At 36.3% G+C, this 23,775-nt stretch overlaps 1 protein-coding gene across 1 annotated transcript; it reads left to right on the forward strand.

The window, feature by feature from the left end:
- Nucleotides 1–377: 377 nt before the first annotated feature.
- On the forward strand, nt 378–21,864 carry LOC141392417 (uncharacterized). Its single transcript, XM_073965362.1, has 11 exons — nt 378–539; nt 609–745; nt 891–1,381; nt 1,441–1,737; nt 1,809–1,997; nt 6,335–6,529; nt 20,173–20,372; nt 20,441–20,577; nt 20,735–21,225; nt 21,298–21,594; nt 21,665–21,864. The coding sequence occupies exons 1-11, from the start codon at nt 378–380 to the stop codon at nt 21,862–21,864; spliced, it is 2,796 nt and encodes a 931-aa protein (XP_073821463.1).
- Nucleotides 21,865–23,775: the final 1,911 nt, after the last annotated feature.

The raw sequence follows: 23,775 nt of genomic DNA on the forward strand, positions 1-23,775 counted from the left end.
CAAGAAGATACGGCATTTGGTAAAAGGTGAATGTTACGATGTGATTAAATAAACAGAATAAACACATGTAATAATCGGTTGGCAATACTTTCTCCCACAGATTCATAGTGATGAAATATTATTGCCCTGATAAGGGCAAAATATTGAAAATACATAGATAAAAAATTGGACATTGGCAAACATAATAAGATTTGGTTCTCATTGTTTTCGGTGAAATTATACCCCCACATAAAATTATGATAGCACCATAATCTAGATAAGAAATCTTTCAGGAACATAAAATCTGTTCATGGTTTATATTGCAAAATTTCTTATATAAAGAAAGTTGTGATTTGTAGGAAAATCATAGTTATTGTTTTCGAGGAGAAGAAAACATCATGAAAGTATTCGCAGTATTGGCAATAACAGCAGCAGTCCTTGGACTGACAACTGCCTTCCAACCACCAGCAGCACGTTACGATGACTTCAAAGTCTACAAGGTCTTTGTCAAGGATGAACAGCAATTGTCGGAATTCAAAAAATTGGCCAACAATATTCCTGTGAGTTAAATATTATCATCACTTCGCAAATAGAAAACACCATAACATAATTTTTGTTTGTATTAATAGGTTCGCTTTTTGAGTGACATCAGTGGTCCTGGACGCAGCTACGATCTTGCCATTGATCCCGCCAATCAAAAGACTTTGGAAAACCACATGTTATATAATGAATTCGACTTTAAGCTGACCATTGACGATCTGCAAGAGTAAGTGGCAATTTTTTTGAGTACACTTTTTTAATGAGAATATTTAAAGCTAATTGAATACTCCAAATCAACAATATTTTATTTGTACGAGGTAAATTGTTCAGACTTTTATAAATTATACATTATTTTGTGGTACAATTCACAGGGTTCTGGAACAAAATATGCCCGCAAATATTGAAGCCACAACTTCCACCATGACCTGGACCAAATATCATCAATTGGCTGATATCTATGATTGGTTAGATAACTTAGCCATTGAGAACATGTTCACTGTGACACCTTTCATTATTGGCAAATCCTACGAAGGACGTCCCATTAAAGCTATCAGAATTTCAACTAAACCAGGAAACAAGGCCATCTTTGTTGAGTCGAACATTCATGCCATTGAATGGATTTCTTCTGCCACCACCACATGCTTCATCGATAACTTGCTCAAGGCCGAAACCAAGGAAATGAAGAAACTTTTGAGAGACTATGATTGGATTTATGTACCCGTTTTGAATCCCGATGGTTTGGAATACACTCACAATGTTGAACGTTTGTGGCGTAAAAATCGCAAACCCACTGGTTTCTCCAACTCCTCTGGCATTTGCTACGGTACCGATATGAATCGTAACTTTGGTTATATGTGGGGAGGTAAGAAAATCAAATGTTTGGTCATGGATATGATATTTTATTAAATTTTTGTTATTTAGGTGCTGGTTACAATATTGATGTCCCCTGTGATCATTGGTATGGCGGTGCTGCTGCTGATACTGAACCAGAAGTTTTGGCCTTAGAGAATTTCGTCAGTGCCTTCCCTGAAGGTTACATTCGCATGTATTTGGCTTTCCATTCGTACGGTAACTTTGTCTTGTTGCCATATGGCCACACCAGCACTGAATTCCCACCCAATTATGATCAAATGATGCGTATCGCTGATGCCTTTGCCGATGGTGCCAAAGTGAAATATGGCACACAATTCCAAAGTGGTGCCAGTGGCCTTTTGAACTGTAAGTTGAAATTTTAAGGGGATTTTGAAGGTTTATCTTCTATTTTATATTTGTTTGTCTGTTTCTTGTAGATCCTGTATCCGGTGCTGCCAAGGATTGGGCCTATGGTGTTAAGAATATTCCATTCACTGCCACCATTGAATTGCGTGATGATGGTTCCAAATACGGTTTCTTCTTGCCAGCTTCTCAAATCTTGGAAGTTTGTGCTGAAGTAACTGATGGTTTGATTGAAATGGTTGACAAAGCCCGCAAGGAAGGTATTTTCAAATAAACGTTTAATTTTTTTCTTATACGCGAATCAGAAGATGTTAATAAAATCAGCATTAGACTGAAAGTTTAAATGGTTGTTTGTTATTTATTTAAAATAATTAGATATAACACTTGCTGTTATTAAAAAGGTTTTTTAGTTGAGGAATTTCCTTGAATTATTATTAAAGACCCATGGGTTTGAGTGTGCTATTGATTGAAATGGTTGACAAAGCCCGCAAGGAAGGTATTTTCAAATAAACTATTACCATTTTGTTATAAACGTATTTAATGAAGGCTAATAAAATCAGCATATGCCTTAAAGTCTAATTGGTTTTGTGTTATTTATTAAAAATGGAGAGACCTCTAGCCTCTTGTGTTCATCTTGAATTGGTTATAGCTAGTTAAAGTGAGGGTAAACATGAATAAATTTCCGGGATATTGCTATGTTCTTGATCTATTGTTTCGTACTGGAACAGAAAAATAGTATCAAGAATTGGAGATGTTATGTGTTTTTGCAAAGCCATGATAGGTTCTGGAATCTATCCCAGCAAAATTTGAAGGAAGGGGTTCCACGTGATGACGTGATTTCATGGCATCTTTTGCATTGGTTTAAACGAAGTCGTGAAGGATCCGATCTTTTCATTAGCATTTGAACCAATGCAAAGGAAGTCGTGAAAGATCCGATCTTTTCATCAGCATTTGAACCCATGCAAAGGAAGTCGTGAAAGATCCGATCTTTTCATCAGCATTTGAACCCATTCCATCGATCCAATACAGATGAATTTTGTGTTTTTATTTATAGACATTTTTCTAAATTATTTACAATAGGCCTGATGATGTCGGAGACTCGAAATTACAACCAACGTTGTTAAAACTCTCGTCGTAATGATAATGTTATTGCAAAGGGTTGGTGAAAATGACATGCCAAAGCATTGGTGAACATGACATGTCAAAGCATTGGTGAACATGACATGTCAAAGCATTGGTGTAAATCACATGCTTGGGATCCAAAAATGAATAGCATCTTTTGGGGTCCACGCTTATATAAAATTCGTCGATGAAGATGCTAAAAAGATGACATTCCAGATCACTTTCACTCATGATTGAATGACATCTTTGGCATCAACATTTTGCTGGGATGTCTATTCAGCAGTCGTCGGTGCTTTCTTGAGTTCAACTAGGGACACCTGCAAAGTAGATGCTCGACCGCATCTATTTTTGTATCACCACATAAACTACATTAGTCCACACCACTGTGACTCCATCCTAAAGTCATGAATCTTACCCTGTAGTGACCCGTAATAAAATTACACTGTACAACAAAACTGAACCTTTTTGCACAGATTATGAAAGAGGACCGAAAATAGAAGACAATTGTTTTGGCGTTTTGAATGTTTACGTCGGGAAGTACCCCAAATGCGTCGGGGAAGTTCCCCCTATTTTTAGGAGTTAGGATTCCTTGAAATCCTTGGCAATATTACTGCCAACAACAATTCGAGGAGTCTTTTAGTTACAAAATGTAACTCTCAAGCGAGCCATTAAAGGGGTCTTTTTGGTATTGTTTTCTTAAAATAATTTTAAATCCTCTTAAAAATGTGATCGAATCGTATCCGAATATTCTACAAAAATGTTCGCCATAAAATTTCACTACAGGTCCTAGAATACATCAGAACTCTAAACCTTACCCGAATGCCCAGAATCTGTAAAAACCAAAAACACGTTTTAGGGTTAATGTTGTACTTTATCTATGTGTATGCCAAGTTGCCCCACGAAACATCATTCTGGATGGATGACGTCAAAGACAAAAATATTCTCCGTTAAATTTTACTACAAGTCACCTAAGAAATGAACTATCTATTTACAAGGATTTCAAGGAATCCCAGTTCGATTATTTCCAAATACACTGTGCAACACGAAAATTATTAACCATATTCTGACACCGCAGCGTGGCAGAAGACCAAAAAAGAGAGGACACGTGTCTCGCCGTTTTTTCTTATCTCATCAACTTTCGCGGTTATAGGCCTCCAAAAGTTTGAGGCTTTGATGTAAAAAGGGTCATTTAGTCAGGACTATATCTTCCAAAGCGTTAGGAAATTTGAATTTATCTCAGAGGCAAAGTTGTAGCTCTTGTTTTAAAGAACAAAAATTGTGAACACATATAATCCATCAAACTTCATCTGTAAGGTCAAAATCGCCATAGTCAAATTACTTTTAAAATTTTTTCTCAAGTTTTGTTATACAGCGGATCTTAATGGTCAAAATAGCAAAACAAGTTCGTTTTTTATGCTATTTTCTCGGCTTCTGCTCCCTAGATACTAAACCGTTCAAAATTCAAGAAAACTATCAACCACAATAGTGTAGCAAAGGCATCAATAAACAACTTTCTGGAACATACGAAATGTCTATTAACTGTTCTTAATGGTAAGAATAGTAAAAATCTTTTGTAAATATCCAATTTTTATACTTTTTTCTCCGACTCTGGTCCAATGATACGCAACGGCCAAAAAATAAGGATACAATCAACCACAAAAATGTACCTAAGATTTCAATAAACAACTTTTTAGAACATATGGAGATTCTAGAAATGATTCTTAGGGCTGAAATTCACGAACAATTAAATTATTTTTAACATTCCCCCTGCTCAGGTTTGGAAATAACAAACTGTTAAAAACTCAAGGAAATTTGTTATTTACGGACCTTAACAGAAAATAATGATCTAAAATAATCGAATTTTGAGCTTGAAGAATGGTTCCTGGAATCTTCATTTGTTCTAGAAACTTGTTTGTTGAAATCTAAGGTACATTTTAGTAGTTGAATGTATACTTAATTTTTGGGCGGTTGCGTATCTTTGGACCAGAGCCGGAGAAAAAAGTATAAGTATTTTTGTCATTAAGAAGCGTCCATAGACATTTCGTGTGTTCCAGAAAGTTGTTTACTGATGCCTTTGCTACAATATTGTGGTTGATTGTTTTCTTGAATTTTGAACGGTTTAGTATCTATGGAGCAGAAGCCGAGAAAAGAGCATGAACATCGAAATTGTTTTGCTATTTTGACCATTAAGATCCGTTTCTACAGAGATCGTATATTCTAGAAAGAAGTTTATTGAGATCTGAGGTATATTTTTGTAGTTGGTTGTTTGCTTCAAATTTGATCGGTTTGATAGCTGTATAACAAAACTTGAGAAAAAATTTTAAAAGTAATTTGACTATGGCGATTTTGACCTTACCGATGAAGTTTGATGGATTATATGTGTCCACAATTTTTTTCTTTAAGACAAGAGCTACAACTTTGCCTCTGGGACAAATTCAAATTTCCTAACGGTTTGGAAGATATAGCCCCGACTAAATGACCCTTTTTACATCAAAGCCTCGAACCTTTGGAGGAATATAACCGCGAAAGTTGATGAGATAGGGAAAAACGGAGAGACACGAGTCTTCTCATTTTTGGTGTTCTATCACACTATGGAGTCATAATATGGTTAATAAAACATGACTCAAAAAATTACACACAGTTATATGTACAAATATGGGGAGCTTCCCCAAAGCATTTGGGATACTTCCTGACGTAAACTTTCAAAACGCCGAAACACGTGTCTTCTATTTTCGGTCCTCTTTCATAATCTGTGCAAAAAAATTCAGTTTTGTTGTACTGTGTAATTTTATTACGGGTCACTACAGGGTTAGATGTATAACGTTAAGATGGAGTCACAGTGGCGTCGACTAATGTAAGAAAAGATAGATGCGGTCGAGCATCTACTTTGCAGGTGTCCCTAGTTGAACTCAAGAAATACGACATAGATTCCAAAACCTGTCATGGTTTAGCAAAAACACATAACTCCAAATCTTGTTACTCGTTTTCTGTTCCAGTACAAAACAATGGATCAAGAACATAGCAATATCCCGGAAATTTATTCATGTTTACCCTCACTTTAACTAGCTATAACCCATTCAGGATGAAAACAAGAGACTAGAGGTCTCTCCATTTTGAATAAATAACACAAAACCAATTAGACTTTAAGGCAAATGCTGATTTTATTGGCCTTCATTAAATACGTTTATAACAAGGAAGAAATATTTTATTTGAAAATACCTTCTTTGCGAGCTTGGTCAACCATTTCAATCAAACCATCAGTTACTTCTGCACAAACTTCCAAGATTTGAGAAGCTGGCAAGAAGAAACCATATTTGGAACCATCATCACGCAATTCAATGGTGGCAGTGAATGGAATATTCTTAACACCATAGGCCCAATCCTTGGCAGCACCGGATACAGGATCTACAAGAAACAGACAAAGAAATATAAAATAAAAGATAAACCCTCAAAATGCCCTTAAAATTTCAACTTACAGTTCAAAAGGCCACTGGCACCACTTTGGAATTGTGTGCCATATTTGACTTTGGCACCATCGGCAAAGGCATCAGCGATACGCATCATTTGATCATAATTGGGTGGGAATTCAGTGCTGGTGTGGCCATAGGGCAACAAGACAAAGTTACCATACGAATGGAAAGCCAAATACATGCGAATGTAACCTTCAGGGAAGGCACTGACGAAATTCTCTAAGGCCAAAACTTCTGGTTCAGTATCAGCAGCAGCACCACCATACCAATGATCACAGGGGACATCAATGTTGTAACCAGCACCTAAATAACAAAATTTATTGTTTAATAAAATGTCTTGTCCGTAGCTGAAAAATAGATCTTCTTACCTCCCCACATATAACCAAAGTTACGATTCATATCGGTACCATAGCAAATGCCAGAGGAGTTGGAGAAACCAGTGGGTTTGCGATTTTTACGCCACAAACGTTCAACATTGTGAGTGTATTCCAAACCATCGGGATTCAAAACGGGTACATAAATCCAATCGTAGTCTCTCAAAAGTTTTTTCATTTCCTTGGTTTCGGCCTTTAACAAGTTATCAATGAAACAGGTGGTGGTGGCAGAAGAAATCCATTCAATGGCATGAATGTTGGATTCAACGAAGATGGCCTTGTTTCCTGGTTTAGTTGAAATTCTGACAGCTTTAATGGGACGTCCTTCATAGGATTTGCCAATAATGAAAGGTGTCACAGTGAACATGTTCTCAATGGCTAAGTTATCTAACCAATCATAGATATCAGCCAATTGATGGTATTTGGTCCAGGTCATGGTAGAAGTTGTGGCTTCAAAATTTGCGGGCATACTTTGTTTATAAAAGTTATCTCGTACAACTAAAATATTATTGATTTGGAATATTCAATAAGCTTCAAATATTCTCATTAAAATAGTGAACTCATAAAATGGCCACTTACTCTTGCAAATCGTCAATGGTGAGTTCAAAGTCGAATTCATTATATAACACGTGGTTTTCCAAAGTCTTTTGATTGGCGGGATCAATGGCAAGATCGTAGCTGCGTCCAGGGCCACTGATGTCACTCAAAAAGCGAACCTATTAATACAAACAAATATTATGTTAGGCTGTTTCTATTTGTAAAGGGATGTCAATATTTTACTCACAGGAATATTGTTGGCCAATTTTTTGAATTCCGACAATTGCTGTTCATCCTTGACAAAGACCTTGTAGACTTTGAAGTCATCGTAACGTGCTGCTGGTGGTTGGAAGGCAGCTGTCAATCCAAGGACTGCTGCTGTTATTGCCAATACTGCGAATACTTTCATGGTGTTTTCTTCTGCTCGAAAACAATGACTATGATTTTCCTACAAATCACAACTTTCTTTATATAAGAAATTTTGCAATAAAAACCATGAACAGATTTTATGTTGCTGAAAGATTTCTTATCTAGATTATGGTGGTATCATAATTTTATTGGGGGGGGGGTATAATTTCACCGAAAACAATGAGAACCAAATCTTATTATGTTTGCCAATGTCCAATTTTTTATCTATGTATTTTCAATATTTTGCTCTTATCAGGGCAATAATATTTCATCACTATGAATCTGTGGGAGAAAGTATTGCCATCCGATTATTACATGTGTTTATTCTGTTTATTTAATCACATCGTAACATTCACCACCTTTACTGACAAATTTCTGGGGAAATGTTGTGTAGACTCACAGAAGTCTAACCACTAAATTTCAGCCATTTCGATGTGATAATGAGACTTAAACTTTAAAAATGCCAAACGTGGACCTGCACTGACGAATTTTCTGCGGGAAAGTTTTGTAGCCCCGACGAAGACGAAATAGCAAATTTCAGCCATTTCGTTGTGATAATGAGGCTAAAATCTTAAAAATACCGAAAATCGGGAGACACCATTCAATGAGGGCTATATCAAAACGTGCACCGATATATCCTATTTTCCATACCAAACATGCTATTTGAACACAAAGGCAAAAAAGACAAAAAAAGTAGATGAATCATGCGCGCAAGTGCTTCCGGATAACATCTTTTTACGCGAAAGAAGTCATAATTTGTACAAGGGCATGGTGCCGCGAAGATGCTGTCTATTTTGCATAACGATCATTTCTTTTGCATAAATGCATACATGTCAATAAAGAAGCAACTTATAAGATGGTTTTGAGTATTTTTGAGCAAATTTTTCTAAGATTAATTGTACAAAAAACATTCTGGATCATGTATCTGCGGATCAGAAGACTTTTAACAAAAAATAGCGGGTCAGATAAAGAATAAAAGCTGCATTATTTTTATTTACCATACATTTATATATTCATTGTATTACTGACAAAACAATTAATCAAAATCATTGGTCAGAGGATCAATTCTTATTGTGTGTGTGACTTAAAAATAATAAATGTTGTAAATCCTATATGTATGTATGCCCACCAAAATGTTCGATGCCAAAGATGCCATTCAATCATGGGTGCAATTGAGCTGGCATGTCATCTTTTTAGCATCTTCATCGATGAATTTTATATGAGCGTGGACCCCAAAAAATGCTATTCATTTTTGGATCCAAAGCATGTCATTTACACCAATGCTTTGACATGTCATTTTCAGCAATGCTTTGGCATGTCATTTCCACCAATGCTCTGGCATGTCATTTTCACCAATCCTTTGCAATGACGACGAGGGTTTTAACAACTTTGGTTGTGATTTCGATCCTCCGACAAGATCAAGCCTATTGTAAATAAATAATCTTATATTTAGAAAAAATGTGTATAAATAAAAACACAAAATTCATCTCTATTGGATCGATGGAATGGGTTCAAATGCTGATGAAAAGATCGGATCTTTCACGACTTCCTTTGCATGGGTTCAAATGCTGATGAAAAGATCAGATCTTTCACGACTTCGTTTGAACAAATGCAAAAGATGCCATGAAATCACGTCACCGCATGAAACCTCTTCCTTCAAATTTTACTGGGTGTGTTTAAGCTTTAAAGCGCAGTTGTATTTTTTTATACCCTCCACCATAAGATGGGGGGTATATTAAGTTTGTCATTCCGTTTGTAACTACTCGAAATAATCATTGTAGACCCCACCCAGCGTCCGACCGGATTGAAGTAGGTGGATGACATTTTGGTAAAATCTACTATATGAACTAAGGACTTTTGGTATTGAAAGCGGGCTATGTAGGTCCACGTTTTCGTATAGCCCCCATACGTCATTTTAAGGAATTTTTAAGATATTTGTCCCCGAATCGGTTGTAATTTGGTATCATGTCTTTTCAGAGGCTAAAAAATATTTCTACCAAAGTTTGTTTATATAGGTCCACGTTTTGGTATAGCCACCATATAACACCCCGTATATAGTACGCATCCGTTTACGATATTTTGAATGTATTAGTCCCATTTGACCACAGAATCGGTTGTAACTTTGTATTTTGTGTTTTCAGAGGCTAAGAAACATTTTTACCATAAAATGTTTACATAGGTCCACGTTTTGATTGAAGGTTTTAGCCTCATTATCACACTGAAATGGCTGAAATTTGGTATTTAATCTTCGTTGGGGGTACAAAACTTTCCCCCAGAAATTTATAGGTATAGTTCCACGCCCTCATATAGCCCCCATAGAACGGTTCCTCCAGACTTTCGGTATTTTGAAGGTTGTGGCAATATTAATCCAATTAATTAATCAATATAGCTCCCATAGAACTTACCTCCCGATTTTCGGTGTTTTGAAGGTTGTGGCCTCAATATTCCCCAGAAATGGCTGATAATTGGTATTTAGTCTTCGTTGGGGGTATACAACTTTCTCCCAGAAACTTGTCAGTACAGGTCCACGCCTTAGTATAGCCCCCATAGAACGGTACCTCCTGATTTTCGGTATTTTGAAGCTTGTGACCTCAATATCCCACCGAAGTGACTGAAATTTGGTAGTAAGTCTTCGTTAAGGGTATACAACTTTCCACCTGAAATTTATCGGTCTAGGTTCGCGTCTTCATATAGCCCCCATAGAACGGTATCTCCTGATTTTCGGTATTTTGAAGCTTGTGACCTCAATATCCCACCGAAGTGACTGAAATTTGGTAGTAAGTCTTCGTTAAGGGTATACAACTTTCCACCAGAAATTTGTCGGCATAGGTCAACGCCCTCATATAGCCCCCATAGGACGATATCTACCAATTTTCGGAATTTTTGGAATTCACTTCAATACAGTTCGTGGTGGAGGGTATAAAAATTTCGGCCCGGCCGAACTTATCGCTTTTCTTACTTGTTGTCTAATTACAAAGTTAGGGTCATATTTTGGGTTGTGGCGTTTTGTAAAGAAATTATGAATAGCGAAATAAAAAGAAGAACTATACGAAGATTGAGGTTTAAAATTTGACATGAGTAAATTCCCTTCAGGGATGTTCGTGGATCCACGGTATCTCCCTATTTTTGGTATTTTGAATGTTGTGGCCTCAATATCATCCCGAAATTGCTGAAATTTGGCATTTTGTCTTTGTTGTGTGTACAAAACTGTCCACCAGAAGTTTGTCGGTATATGTCCACGTCTTCATATATGTAGCAACCATGGAACGGTACCGATTTTCCGTATTTTTAAGGTTTGAAGTCATTATCAAATCGAAATGGCTGAAATTTGGCACTTAGTGTTCGCTAAGGGTACAAAAAATTATAAAAGGTATAACACGTCCTCTGCAAACAATCAGGCAGAATAGGTCCACATTTTGGTATAGCCCCAATAAAAGTGTACCGCTAAATTTAATATATAATAAAGGGCTTGTAAAAAGCAGGAAGCATATTATATTACGAAGTCTTTTACTACCTCAAAATTATAGAAACCAACTTCAACAGTTGGTCCGATCTCAATGGACGCATTGCGTGTCGACAACATCAACTTGGTCTTCTCACCGTTTCACCGACCTTCATAAAGGTATCGGTTACTTCTTTTACTGACCGTCCCATTATGTCTATATCAGCAGCATAAGCAAGTAACATGTAGCTATTGCTGTAGATTGTGCCACTTCTTTTGACGTTTGCCTCTCGTATAACCTTTTCTAGCAGGATATTGAAAAGATCACACGAAAGGCCGTCTCCTTGTCTGAAACCTCTTTTGGCACAAAACTCTTCGGAGAGGTTATTTCCTATTTTAACTGAAGATCTTGCGTGAGTTAGAGTCATTTTACAAAGCCGGATGAGCTTTACGGGGATATCAAATTCGGACATGGCTTGAAATACCTTTGAACGTAGCGGGCTGTCAAAGGCTGCTTTATAATCGACAGAAAGGTGGTAGGTGTCGATCTGCATCTCTTGGGTCTTCTCCAGGATTTGCCGCAGGGTAAATATATGGTCAATGGTCCAATTATTTCGTTGACCATGGGGTTTAGTCGTTCGCACAATATCCCTGACACTATCTTGTAGGCGATAGGGAGAAGACTTATGCCGGATGCTCAGGTTCCAATCGTCGGGTAAGCGTTCTTCCTGCCAGATGGAGCTAACTAGCTGATACATACACCTTATCAGCGTGTCGCCTCCGGTTTTAAACAGCTCGGCTGGTAGGCCATCAGCTCCTACTGGCTTATTATTCTTCAGCCGGTTTATTGCTGTCTTTACCTCATCTTGGCCGGGTGGTATACATTCAATACCATCATCTGCGATTGGTTCTGTGGTACTTTCGTAGACTTCACTACTATGGTTACCAACAGTTTGGAAAAATGCTCCTTACATATCCTTAGCACACTATCTGTATCAGTTACCAGATTACCTTTGAGGTGTTTGTTCTTTTCTTTCGTTTTTTCATAGTAGGCTGTTTTTTCTAGGGGAGGGTTACAAACCCGAGGCCCAAACTCAAGTTTTTAACGTTCTTATGGGTGAACATGTTACATGTTAGCTTACTACCTTTAACGGGTGTTAAAGGCAGTTCCCCAGGTGACACCACGGAGAGGTCAGTGTCGACTTGAGATGAAAGAGGGGCCAAGATAAATCCTGGGCTTTGCCATGTTAAAGCCGGTCGGGGCCATTCCTTGGTATCTTCCATCCCCTACGTCACCCCATATCCCGAAGACACAAAAATTAATATTGTACGCATTTTTATGTATCAGCTGCAAATCAGTTTTTGTAACATTTGCTAATATCTCAACATTTGAAAAAAAATCGGAATCGGTTCTTACTTGCCAAGTCATGTGAAGAAGGTTTTCGCAAAAATTAATCCAACCGTGCAGAACGGATAAACCAAAGTCACCGCATTTATTTCCATCTTCATTACTTTCCTTCGTATACCCTTTGTTCGATGGGCAACAATACTCTTTTCCGGTACACACTGGTAGTTATCAAAACAGCACTACAACACTTCTGATTCAGTTTGGGAATCGCTTGCATTCCAATTTGAGGCCAAGATTTAAGGGCACAAGATATTCACTGACTTGCTCAGTGTCCCTTGCTCGGAATGGAGGGCAAGAATTTGTACACGACGTACGCACTGACTTATTCCGTGTTCGAACGAATTTTACTCCACGAGTAACACAATATCTTTGTAAGTTCTATATTGTCCGAAAACACTTTAATTTTATAAAATATGTACCCCAAACACAGATCACAACTGATTACATTCTCTTTTAATATTTTCCAGCATACCGATACGAATCTTTTTCAAAACCACTTTCCTTCGTTATTGTCATCATCATCAAACATCTAGTATGTCTTTATATTCTATAGATCATTGATATACTAAAGAAAGAGGAAGAAGAATATTCCGTATGACTTTCCACAAATTCCAATCTCATGCATGTCTTGACTTTATCTCTTGTAGATTTTCAACACCATGAGATCGTTTGTGGGAGACGTTGGGTACAAGAGCAACGTGAACTAATTACTCTATCTTTACTAAATTTCAAGTTCAAGGCTTTTATTTCATATCTTATGATTATTGTTTTTGGGTTTGCACATATGGGGTCCTCAATATGCTCTTGCCATAAATATTATCAAACAATTGTTAGGATGGATGTAGGGTGGAAGTGGTCTGGTTTCAAAAAAATTAAACAATTTTCAGATACTAAGGATTGTTACATTGCCAAATCTTTGGCATGACATGAATTTTATCTACCAAAGTTATTGATAAAGAATACCTTTGGAAGACAAAATTCATGACTGACAGCTGAAAAAAGTGTTTTTAATAAAAATATATGTAATTTTCTTTACAATGAAATTTATATAATAATTAATTTTTACAAATTTCAACAAAAATGATCTGTCAAAATTTGAATATTCCTTATCAGCAGATCGCCACCAGGTTTTGGACAGTCATCCAGGCAGCCCATCTGTACCTGCTATTTTATTATAACCTCCACCAAAGTATGGTGCGTTTATCCTTTCGTAACGCATTGAAATAATCATTTGCGATCCTATAAAGTATATACATATACATAGATATTCTTGATCAGGCCAAAATTCTGAGTCAATCTATGCATGTCCGTCCGTATGTTGTAATCACTCTAGCATACGCAGAAAATTTAGGAAGAAGCGTTTTCTGTTTGCAGGCTGGTCATGTTCGATGATGGGTCCACGTTTTGATACAGCCCCATATAACGATACCGCTCGATTTCAGGTATTTTGAAGTTTTTTGTCACATTTTCATACCGAATTATTTGATATTTCTCTCCAATTTAACGGTACCTCCCGATTTGTCGGTATTTTGAGGATTTTAGCTACACTTTTTAACCGAACTAGCTGTGATTTGACAATTGGGGATGACAGTGGTCCCAACATTCTTCACTAAAAATCGTCAACATAGGTCTATGTTTAAGAGTTGTGCCAATTGAACTTTATCGTCCACATCGTTTGTATGAAAAACACAGCGTAAACGTAATTTCTCACATTAGTTTGTATGACGTTACTCATACGTAATGGAACTAGGATAGTGAAGTAGCAACTAGATTGCCCATATAACGATACCTTCCGATTTTCGATATTTTGATGATTTTAACTAAAATTTTTAACAGAACTAGCTGTACTTTGATATTTGCGGTTCTCAGTGGTCACAAAAGTTCTCCACCAAAAATCGTCGACATAGGTCAATGTTTTGGTACAGCCCACATATAATGGTACCTCCAGATTTTCGGTATTTTGATGGTTTTAGCTCCAGTTTTTAACCTAACCAGCTATAATTTGACATTTGAGATTCTCAGTGGTCACGAAACTTCTTCACTAAAGATCGTCAACATAGCTGGTTTATTGAAATGCTTATGGGTACTTTACACGATGTGGTTTTTTTACATATGAGTTGTCAATTTGTTATATACAAAATGTATACGCAAAGTGACAACACATATGTAAAATTACATATCGTGTAAAGTACCCATTAGAAATATCAAACGCAAAAGCAACATAACCATCGGTACATACAAAATTCCAATGAAATACATAACAGACTTTAATAAAAGAAATGAATGAAACGGAATGAAATAATTTATAAAAAGTCACACTTTTAAAAAGGAACAAGTAAGCAAAGGCTATAGTAGGACGGGCCGACCATATGATACCCTACACCACTACCCCTGCAAATTAGCTTTCAGCAAATCAAAATTCATTTATGGAACAAATAAACTTATTGTAAGAAATAACTTTTTGGATTCTGCCACCTTATCACATCAAGCTTAAATAATAATATAATAATTGTTCCACAAACATCCGATAAGGGACAAAGGAGACTTCTCTCATATCAATGAGTACACCCCTATTCATATTTCCTGATATGGGGACCTACAGTTTATCGCCGAGTCCGAACGGCGTGACCCAAGCCACCACTTGAAGAGAAGTTTTACATGACTGAAATACTCAGAAAATGTCGCCAACATTACTGAGGGGTATTTTCCCACCGTTTGAAGTTACCTGGCCGGGGAATCGATCAACGGTGGCAAAATACCTCATAGTAATGTTGGCGAAATTTCTTGAGTATTTCAGCCATGAAAAACTTCTCTACAAGTGGTGTCTTAGGTCACGCCGTTCGGACTTGGTGGTAAATTGTTGTATGTATAAATCCCAAAATTATACTTCAGGAGAAGGTCAGTGGGTGCCTTCACCTTCACCAAAATTAATATTTAAAAAAAACTTTAACGATCGCGACACTGATTACGTTTTGAAAAAAATGTGCCATAGCGACCCCTTGCTGCAATATATCGCACCTGTTAAACAAAAAGGTAGTAACTCAAACTTTGAAAAGAAATGACAGATTTTTACAGTGGGTAGGGTAATTCATTTTCTTAATGAAAATTTAAAATTTTTAGTTACTACCCTTCTGTTGAACAGGTGCGATACATATAACAAAAAAATCCAATTGGACAATTAATACGTCTGGGCTCCACGTAATTCGCAATAATGTACAAACTGGGAATTTCTCTGTCATGATAGAGGAAATTATAGCATTGGAGGAAAATGTGGTTCTCTACAGAAAACCCACTTTATATTAGGCAGAAGCCCCGTTATCTACCAAACTCATTGTTGCAATTTGTATCGGTGGAAAGGTCTGTCGTTTTTTTTTCATATGTAGGCATAAAATGTTTATATTTTTCATATAAAAGTAATGGTCCATTTCACCCGCTAAATAATATTAGATCATCATCCAAAATTGTAGGCATCTTCTTCGACTTAAAGTCTTACCTTGTGCAAAATTTCGTGACATTGAGCACATAGTGGTGTGGGGTATAATAAAAGAAATACGGAATGAAATAATTTATAAAAAGTCACACTTTTAAAAAGAAAAAATATATACATAGAAACATCGTTGAACGCTACTCCTTAGTTGAGAAATAAAACACATTTTCTTCAAAGTTGAAATAATCAGCGGGAAATCAGCATATGGAATCGAAATATTATATAATGTAATAATAATATGTATGTCTTCTGTTACCCCATAAACACAGCTCTTTCCCTGCAAACATTTTCTATCGCGTAAGAATAATTCGCGATTCTGCTGGTAGATCAATTAGTCGCAGACGAGCTCGCCTAAAAATCTTCCGGGAATTACCAACCTAAAGTTAGTGTTTATGCAATGCGAATCGCGAACAAGATTCGCTGACGAATCATATGGAAGATCTTAAGAAGAAGAAAATATAAAGAAAAAAATAAAAGAAATTTATTTTTCATTCTTCTTTGTTTTTTGTTTCTTTCATTTGTTGTGTTTGATTTTTACGCCTTTTGCTTTCTTTTCTGACTTGTTATAATTTTTAATTATTCCTTATGTTGTAGTGGTTCCATACTGGTTCTCATTCACATTCTTCATTTCACTTGGCAAAACCCGGACATGTCAATACTCATAATATTATAAGTGCCATTTATATCAAAGTTTTGTAGAATGTGTATATGAGAATTATATGCAACCAAATCAAAAATTTTAGTAACAATTCCGTGATCGGTGTTCGGAAGGATAGTATATTATTCGCTTACACTAACAACAGCGAAATATACACTGCCGCTCACTTGAATAGAACCCCCCTGCAAAAGTTTTTTCAACCTCCATTTTTTCCGAATTATACAAGATACAAAGTTTTTAAGTTTTGTTATATTTTGCTTCATGTGTTTGGAGTAAACTTAGTCATTCATTTGCATTCAAATCCAATTTGTATAAGAATTACGAAAGGAAAACAAAATAAAGTCAAAAATTGAAGTAAAAAATTTGGCTCATTTGAATAGAACCCCCCCTTTAAAACTTGGGAATACAGAAAGATTGTATTAGAATATCAATGCATATTCACTCTATAATGAAAACGAAGAACTTTTAGTAATATACAGTAAAATTATATCCCTCCTGATTAAGGATACACCCGCATATACTGCTTTGGCAAGGATTCTTTAAATAATCAGGTGTATTGCCTAACAAAGCTTGCTTTTTTCTTTCAACAACTTTATTTTTGGAAGCGTACTGTCTCCTTTAGTCATATATTTTACGCCTAAGTCTTCCCATACATTTTAGAGAATGTTTACCACTGTAGAATATGACGGTCCCTTCAGGATATCCGCATTTCTTTTCAAAGATTTAATTTTTGATGACTCGAAGTGTACAAAAGTTTATAAAATTGTGATGAAATTGCCACTCGGGATATACGAAAATGCTTCTCTTTACGGGAAATGCCTGTTTTAGAACTCCTTTGTAAATTGTAGTGCGCATTTAGAGTGAAAGAAATTGACGCCCAAGTCCTTCATAATTAGTAATGCCTTTCAGCACCATAAAAACACATTCATCGCTACAGAAACAATTTAGAAGATGGTATTCCATTCAATAGACGCGAAAACAATAGTTATATATTCATGCAATTGTTTACTTAATGAGGGGAGTCCTTAATAATTATGAAGGACTTGGGCGTCAATTTCTTTCACCAAAGATGGGCACGACAATTCACAAAGGAGTTCTAAAACAGGCATTTCCAGTAGTGAGAAGCATTTTCGGATATCCCGAGTGGCAATTTCATCAGGATTTTATAAACTTAAGTACACTTCGAGTCATCAAAAAATAAATTTTTGAAAAGAAATGCGGATATCCTGGAGAGTCCGTCATATTCTACAGTGGTAAATATTCTCTAAAATGTATTGGAATGACTTATGCGTAAAATATACGACTAAAGGAGACAGTACGCTTCCAAAAACAAACTTGTTGAAAGAAAAAAACAAGCTTTGTTAGGCAAAACACCTGATTATTTAAAGAATCCTTGCCAAAGCAGCATATGCGGGTGTATCCTTAACCAGGAGGGATATACTTTTACTGAATATTACTAAAAGTTCTTCATTTTCATTATAGAGTGAATATGCCTCGATATTCTAATACAATCTTTCTGTATTCCCAAGTTTTAAAGGGGGGTTCTATTCAAATGAGCCAAATTTTTTACTTCAATTTTTGACTTTATTTTGTTTTCCTTTCGTAATTCTTATACAAATTTGATTTGAATGCAAATGAATGACTAAGTTTACTCCAAACACATTAAGCAAAATATAATAAAACTTAAAAACTTCGTATCTTGTATAATTCGGAAAAAATAGAGGTTGAAAAAAATTTTGCAGGGGGGTTCTATTCAAGTGAGCTGCAGTGTAATACAAATTAGCAGAAAAGAATCGTCTACGAATGGCAAATTACTCGCGTGGGTGAATTTTATATAAAAATTCGCTAAAAGATCGCCGGAAAGAAGCACAGAAGAATAATCTGATCAAAAAATCGTCCAAAAATCTTCCAACTGTTTGCAGGGTTATTATAAAAATGCATTCCGCAGCCGCGAGAGCCCTGTTGTTACTCTCTTTGACAAAAATCCTCTCTCCACCCATAACAATTATGTTCTAACATAAAAACTATGCTGGTACCCATACAAATAAAATTAAGATATGTTAGAAAATGTTGCAAACATATATTTTTTTGTACACAAACAAATATTTGTTTGGATCCAAACATATTTCTAAAATACACATAGCCCAGAAAGTCTGCGTCCACCTTACTACTTTTCAAAAATGATACTAAAACATTACATAAATGGGTAAATGAGAACAACTTTTCCTTCATAAATATTTTATTCGAACTCTTTAGTATAAGAATAAAAAGAAAAACTCCAGAAAATACATTACTATGTGTTACGAAGATAACGGTATAAAAGTGTTACAACTGCTAAATTAGAGACCCAAAAAGTCTGCGTTCACTTTGTATATTGTAATAGTACCGTTAGTTTTTTTTTTAAATTTTTTGCAGTTTTCTCCCATTTCTAACCAATTGTCACAACTGATCATTCTGTGAGGCCGTTTGCGCATTTTACTTAAAAGAGTAATTTGTTTCACGAATGGAAAAAAAGGGCAAAGGAATTAGCATTGATAAAAGGAAAATTCAAGGTAAATTATGGAAAATGCTATCGAAGTATTGGTGAAACTGTAGGTAGAACATATTAGTCCATACAGAGAGTGATATTTAACTATAAACAACCCAGATTTGTTACGTCAAAGTCCAGATCTGGACGATCAAAAATATTATCAGAACACGAGGAGCGTAACATACGCGAGGAGCGTAACATATTGTTGTGATATTGTCTTGTCGGAGACTCAAAGCCTCGACTTTAATGCGGACATTGTATGTACTCGCGTCACACTCGCATCAAAATTGAGAGCACAAATTCAAAAAAGGCAAGGTTGAACAACAATAGCCGATATACAATATCTACTTTTACTTTAAGTTTAAAACTTCGAAAAAAAATAGGTCAGCGTTTAACTAATGAAAATGTGGAGAGAGAGAGAGCAGCTTCATTCGGGTTTTGGGGAAAAGTTCTCAAAAATATATGTAGAGGACAAATTGTTGCTGTGGGGTAATTACTAAAGTATTTGTTAATGAAGGAACTTTCGGTTTCGAAGTCCAAACAGAATATTGTTTAAGATATATTTCACAATTTCAATTAAACAAACAAAAATAAAAACATGTAATATATTTACCCAGATAGTGGTATCACACCAACTGTTCGAATACGAAAAGTCAAATCCCTTTATAAAAAATTATTTTTGTTGTAATTTCCCCAACAACATAAAGAACGTTTTGGCATAAAATATTCAAAATTTTACGATGCAACTACCTTGATAATTGTGCCATGATATTTACGTAAGCTTCCTTTCACAGATGTCCAGCAATAAAACATTATTGCTCAGATATGGAAAACAGATATTGGCACATGTAGTCAGATTTGGTTCTTATTGTTTGTGAAATTATACCCCTAAAAAAGTTATGATACCCCCATATCTTAGATAAGAATTTTTTCACAAACATCAAATAACTTTTTGGTTTTTATTGCAAAATTTCCTATATAAAGAAAGTTGTGATTTATAAGCGAAACATAGTCATAGTTTTCGAGCAGAAGAAAACATCATGAAAGTATTCGCAGTATTGGCAATAACAGTAGCAGTCCTTGGACTGACAGCTGCCTTCCAACCACCAGCAGCACGTTACGATGACTTCAAAGTCTACAAGGTCTTTGTCAAGGATGAACAGCAATTGTCGGAATTCAAAAAATTGGCCAATAATATTCCTGTGAGTAAAATATTTACATCCCTTCGCAAATAGAATACACCCTAACACATCTTTCTTTATATTAACAGGTTCGTTTCTTGAGTGACATTAGTGGCCCTGGACGCAGCTACGATCTTGCCATTGATCCCGCCAATCAAAAGACTTTGGAAAACCACATGTTATATAATGAATTCGACTTTAAACTCACCATTGATGATTTGCAAGAGTAAGTAGGATTTTGGACCATTGTATTACCATCATTTATTGGGGGCTATTTCCATAGACTTAAATTTATCATTACAAATATTGGCTTTTCAGTGATATAAATTTTCTGTTAGTTAACTTTCAATTCTTATTTCCGTTGATTTTTGTGTTTTCCACAGAGTCCTTGAACAAAGTATGCCCGCAAATTTTGAAGCCACAACTTCCACCATGACCTGGACCAAATACCATCAATTGGCTGATATCTATGATTGGTTAGATAACTTAGCCATTGAGAACATGTTCACTGTGACACCTTTCATTATTGGCAAATCCTATGAAGGACGTCCCATTAAAGCTGTCAGAATTTCAACTAGACCAGGAAACAAGGCCATCTTCGTTGAGTCCAACATTCATGCCATTGAATGGATTTCTTCTGCCACCACCACCTGTTTCATTGATAACTTGTTGAAGGCCGAAACCAAGGAAATGAAGAAACTTTTGAGAGACTACGATTGGATTTATGTACCCGTTTTGAATCCCGATGGTTTGGAATACACTCACAATGTTGAACGTTTGTGGCGTAAAAATCGCAAACCCACTGGTTTCTCCAACTCCTCTGGCATTTGCTATGGTACCGATATGAATCGTAACTTTGGTTATATGTGGGGAGGTAAGAAGATCTATTCTTTAGTTATGGATGCGACATTATATTAAACAAAACAAAAAATGGTTATTTATTTAGGTGCTGGTTACAATATTGATGTCCCCTGTGATCATTGGTATGGTGGTGCTGCTCCTGATACTGAACCAGAAGTTTTGTCCTTAGAGAATTTCGTCAGTGCCTTCCCTGAAGGTTACATTCGCATGTATTTGGCTTTCCATTCATATGGTAACTTTGTCTTGTTGCCCTATGGTCACACCAGCACTGAATTCCCACCCAACTATGATCAAATGATGCGTATCGCTGATGCCTTTGCCGATGGTGCCAAAGTGAAATATGGCACACAATTCCAAAGTGGTGCCAGTGGCCTTTTGAACTGTAAGTTGAAATTTTAAGGGCATTTTGAAGGTTTATCTCCTATTTTCATTTGTTTGTCTGTTTCTTGTAGATCCTGTATCCGGTGCTGCCAAGGATTGGGCCTATGGTGTCAAGAATATTCCATTCACTGCCACCATTGAATTGCGTGATGATGGTTCCAAATATGGTTTCTTCTTGCCAGCCTCTCAAATCTTGGAAGTTTGTGCTGAAGTAACTGATGGCTTGATTGAAATGGTTGACCAAGCCCGCAAAGAAGGTATTTTCAAATAAACGATTTTTTTCTTATACGCGAATCAGAAGATGTTAATAAAATCAGCATTAGACTGAATGTTTAAATGGTTGTTTGTTATTTATTTAAAATAATTAAATATAACACTTGCTGTTATTAAAAAGGTTTTTTAGTTGAGGAATTTCCTTGAATTATTATTATAGGCCCATGGGTTTGAGTGTGCTATTCCCTCGAAAAATATCTTCTTCCCAAATGTTCCCTTCTTTCTAGATTCCTGATAACTAACAAAGAACAACAGCGTGGAACAAGTGACTACTGAACCAATGATCATCCCATGAAAAGATAAAATAATAAAAAGATTTTAGTAACCAGTTCCGATTTTCAGGCAGCAGAATAAATGAATGACACAAGAGTTTCAGCGCGCACTGCTGATGTTTGAGATCGTCTTCAACTTTACAGAAGGGATCTCACTTCTCTCAGTGAAGTGAGGGAAGATAAAATTCAAGTCGTGTATGCAGCATCGTGTTTCCATAGTCTCAGTTTTAGGTGAAGGCTGCTTTCAGTTGAGCATAATTTCTCATCAAATTCTGCACAGACAAATTCTCGATGTTTGATGAATTATTCGACCGTAGGATCTCGTCTTCAGGACAAGGCGAAGAACGCAATCCAGCACATAGTGCTGAACTTGCTATTTTTAAAACAATCAGGAATTTATGCGCTGGCAAGCATGCACATAGTCGCTTTCATCAACGCCAGGGCGACCAATTCTCTGCAGCCAATTGACCTCTGAGGAATCTTGAACCACGGGCCGCACTATGTCACGAGTTCATATAAACCGTGGCCAAAAACAGAAGAAGTTGGCGTAGGTAGATGAATTTTGGTACAAGCACTTATTGTTGACTGACAATGTCGAGGACAAAAAATTGGGAAGGTCGGTCCACGTTTCGGTATAGCCTCCATATAACGGCATTTTCCAATTTTTGAAAATTTTATATTTTAGCTAAATTTATCGACCAAATTGCCAGAATTTTGGGGTGCAGGACATAGACCCATTAGTGGGCAAAAAGCTTTTCTGATAAAAAAAAATGATGGGCATAGGTTCATGTTTTGATATAGCTTCCAGAGAACGGTACCGCCCGATTTTTGGTATTTTGAAGATTTTAGCCGCATTATCCAACCGAAATAGCTGATATTTGGTATTTAGTCTCCATCAGGGCTGCGAAATATTCCTACAGAAAATTGCTAGTATTGGTCCACGTTTTAATATAGCCCCCATGGAACGGTACCGGCCGATTTTCGGTATTTTGAAGCATTTAGCCACATTATCCACCCGAAATGACTGAAATTTGGTGTTCAGTGTTCATATGGAACTGACATACATCTGTGTATCATGAATGATCATAACAAATTTACTTAGGATATGGCTAGTTACTTCGATTTCAAGGGTTAATTCAGTCAATTTTATCAGAGCAGGAGTAGCTGCCATCATTATAGTATTTAGGACCATGCCAAAACTATGGATGTTTGGACTCGTATGCCAGATATATATTCACTGGACAAAAGCCGTATACTACGGTAAACGGTAGAATATGGTCCTAAATCATATATAACAAGTAAAGAAGTATCAGTCGACAGAGATATACCCTCAGCCTGTGTGGATTTAAATACTTTTTTTCCAAAAAAAACTTATGTATTTAGGGGGTTTTCAAAACTTTAGGCGTATAAACTGACAAAAGTATGTATAGGATTAAAGCTCAAACATTTGCGGGGACATCGATAAATAGGGCTTTTTTTATCACACTAGCCTAAGAAAAACATAAAATCGCTGAAAACAGGGCCACTAGGAAAACCTTCGGTAAAAATTTCCAAAGGATCCTAGAACAGACCCTTAACAACACAAAAATTTTGAACATTTGTGTGGGTGGTACCACAAGGATTGGACAGATAAGGCC

This window comes from Musca autumnalis, unplaced genomic scaffold (assembly GCF_047663935.1).
Source record: "Musca autumnalis isolate F117 unplaced genomic scaffold, ASM4766393v1 scaffold_2, whole genome shotgun sequence".
Classification (NCBI taxonomy): domain Eukaryota; kingdom Metazoa; phylum Arthropoda; class Insecta; order Diptera; family Muscidae; genus Musca; species Musca autumnalis.

Excerpts from the sequence above, each read along its gene's own strand:
- LOC141392417 (XM_073965362.1), top strand. The coding sequence starts at position 378 with ATGAAAGTATTCGCAGTATTGGCAATAACAGCAGCAGTCCTTGGACTG. Across the intron at positions 540-608 it reads AATTGGCCAACAATATTCCT|GTTCGCTTTTTGAGTGACAT; the intron begins GTGAGTTAAATA and ends TTGTATTAATAG. Across the intron at positions 21,595-21,664 it reads TGCCAGTGGCCTTTTGAACT|ATCCTGTATCCGGTGCTGCC; the intron begins GTAAGTTGAAAT and ends TGTTTCTTGTAG.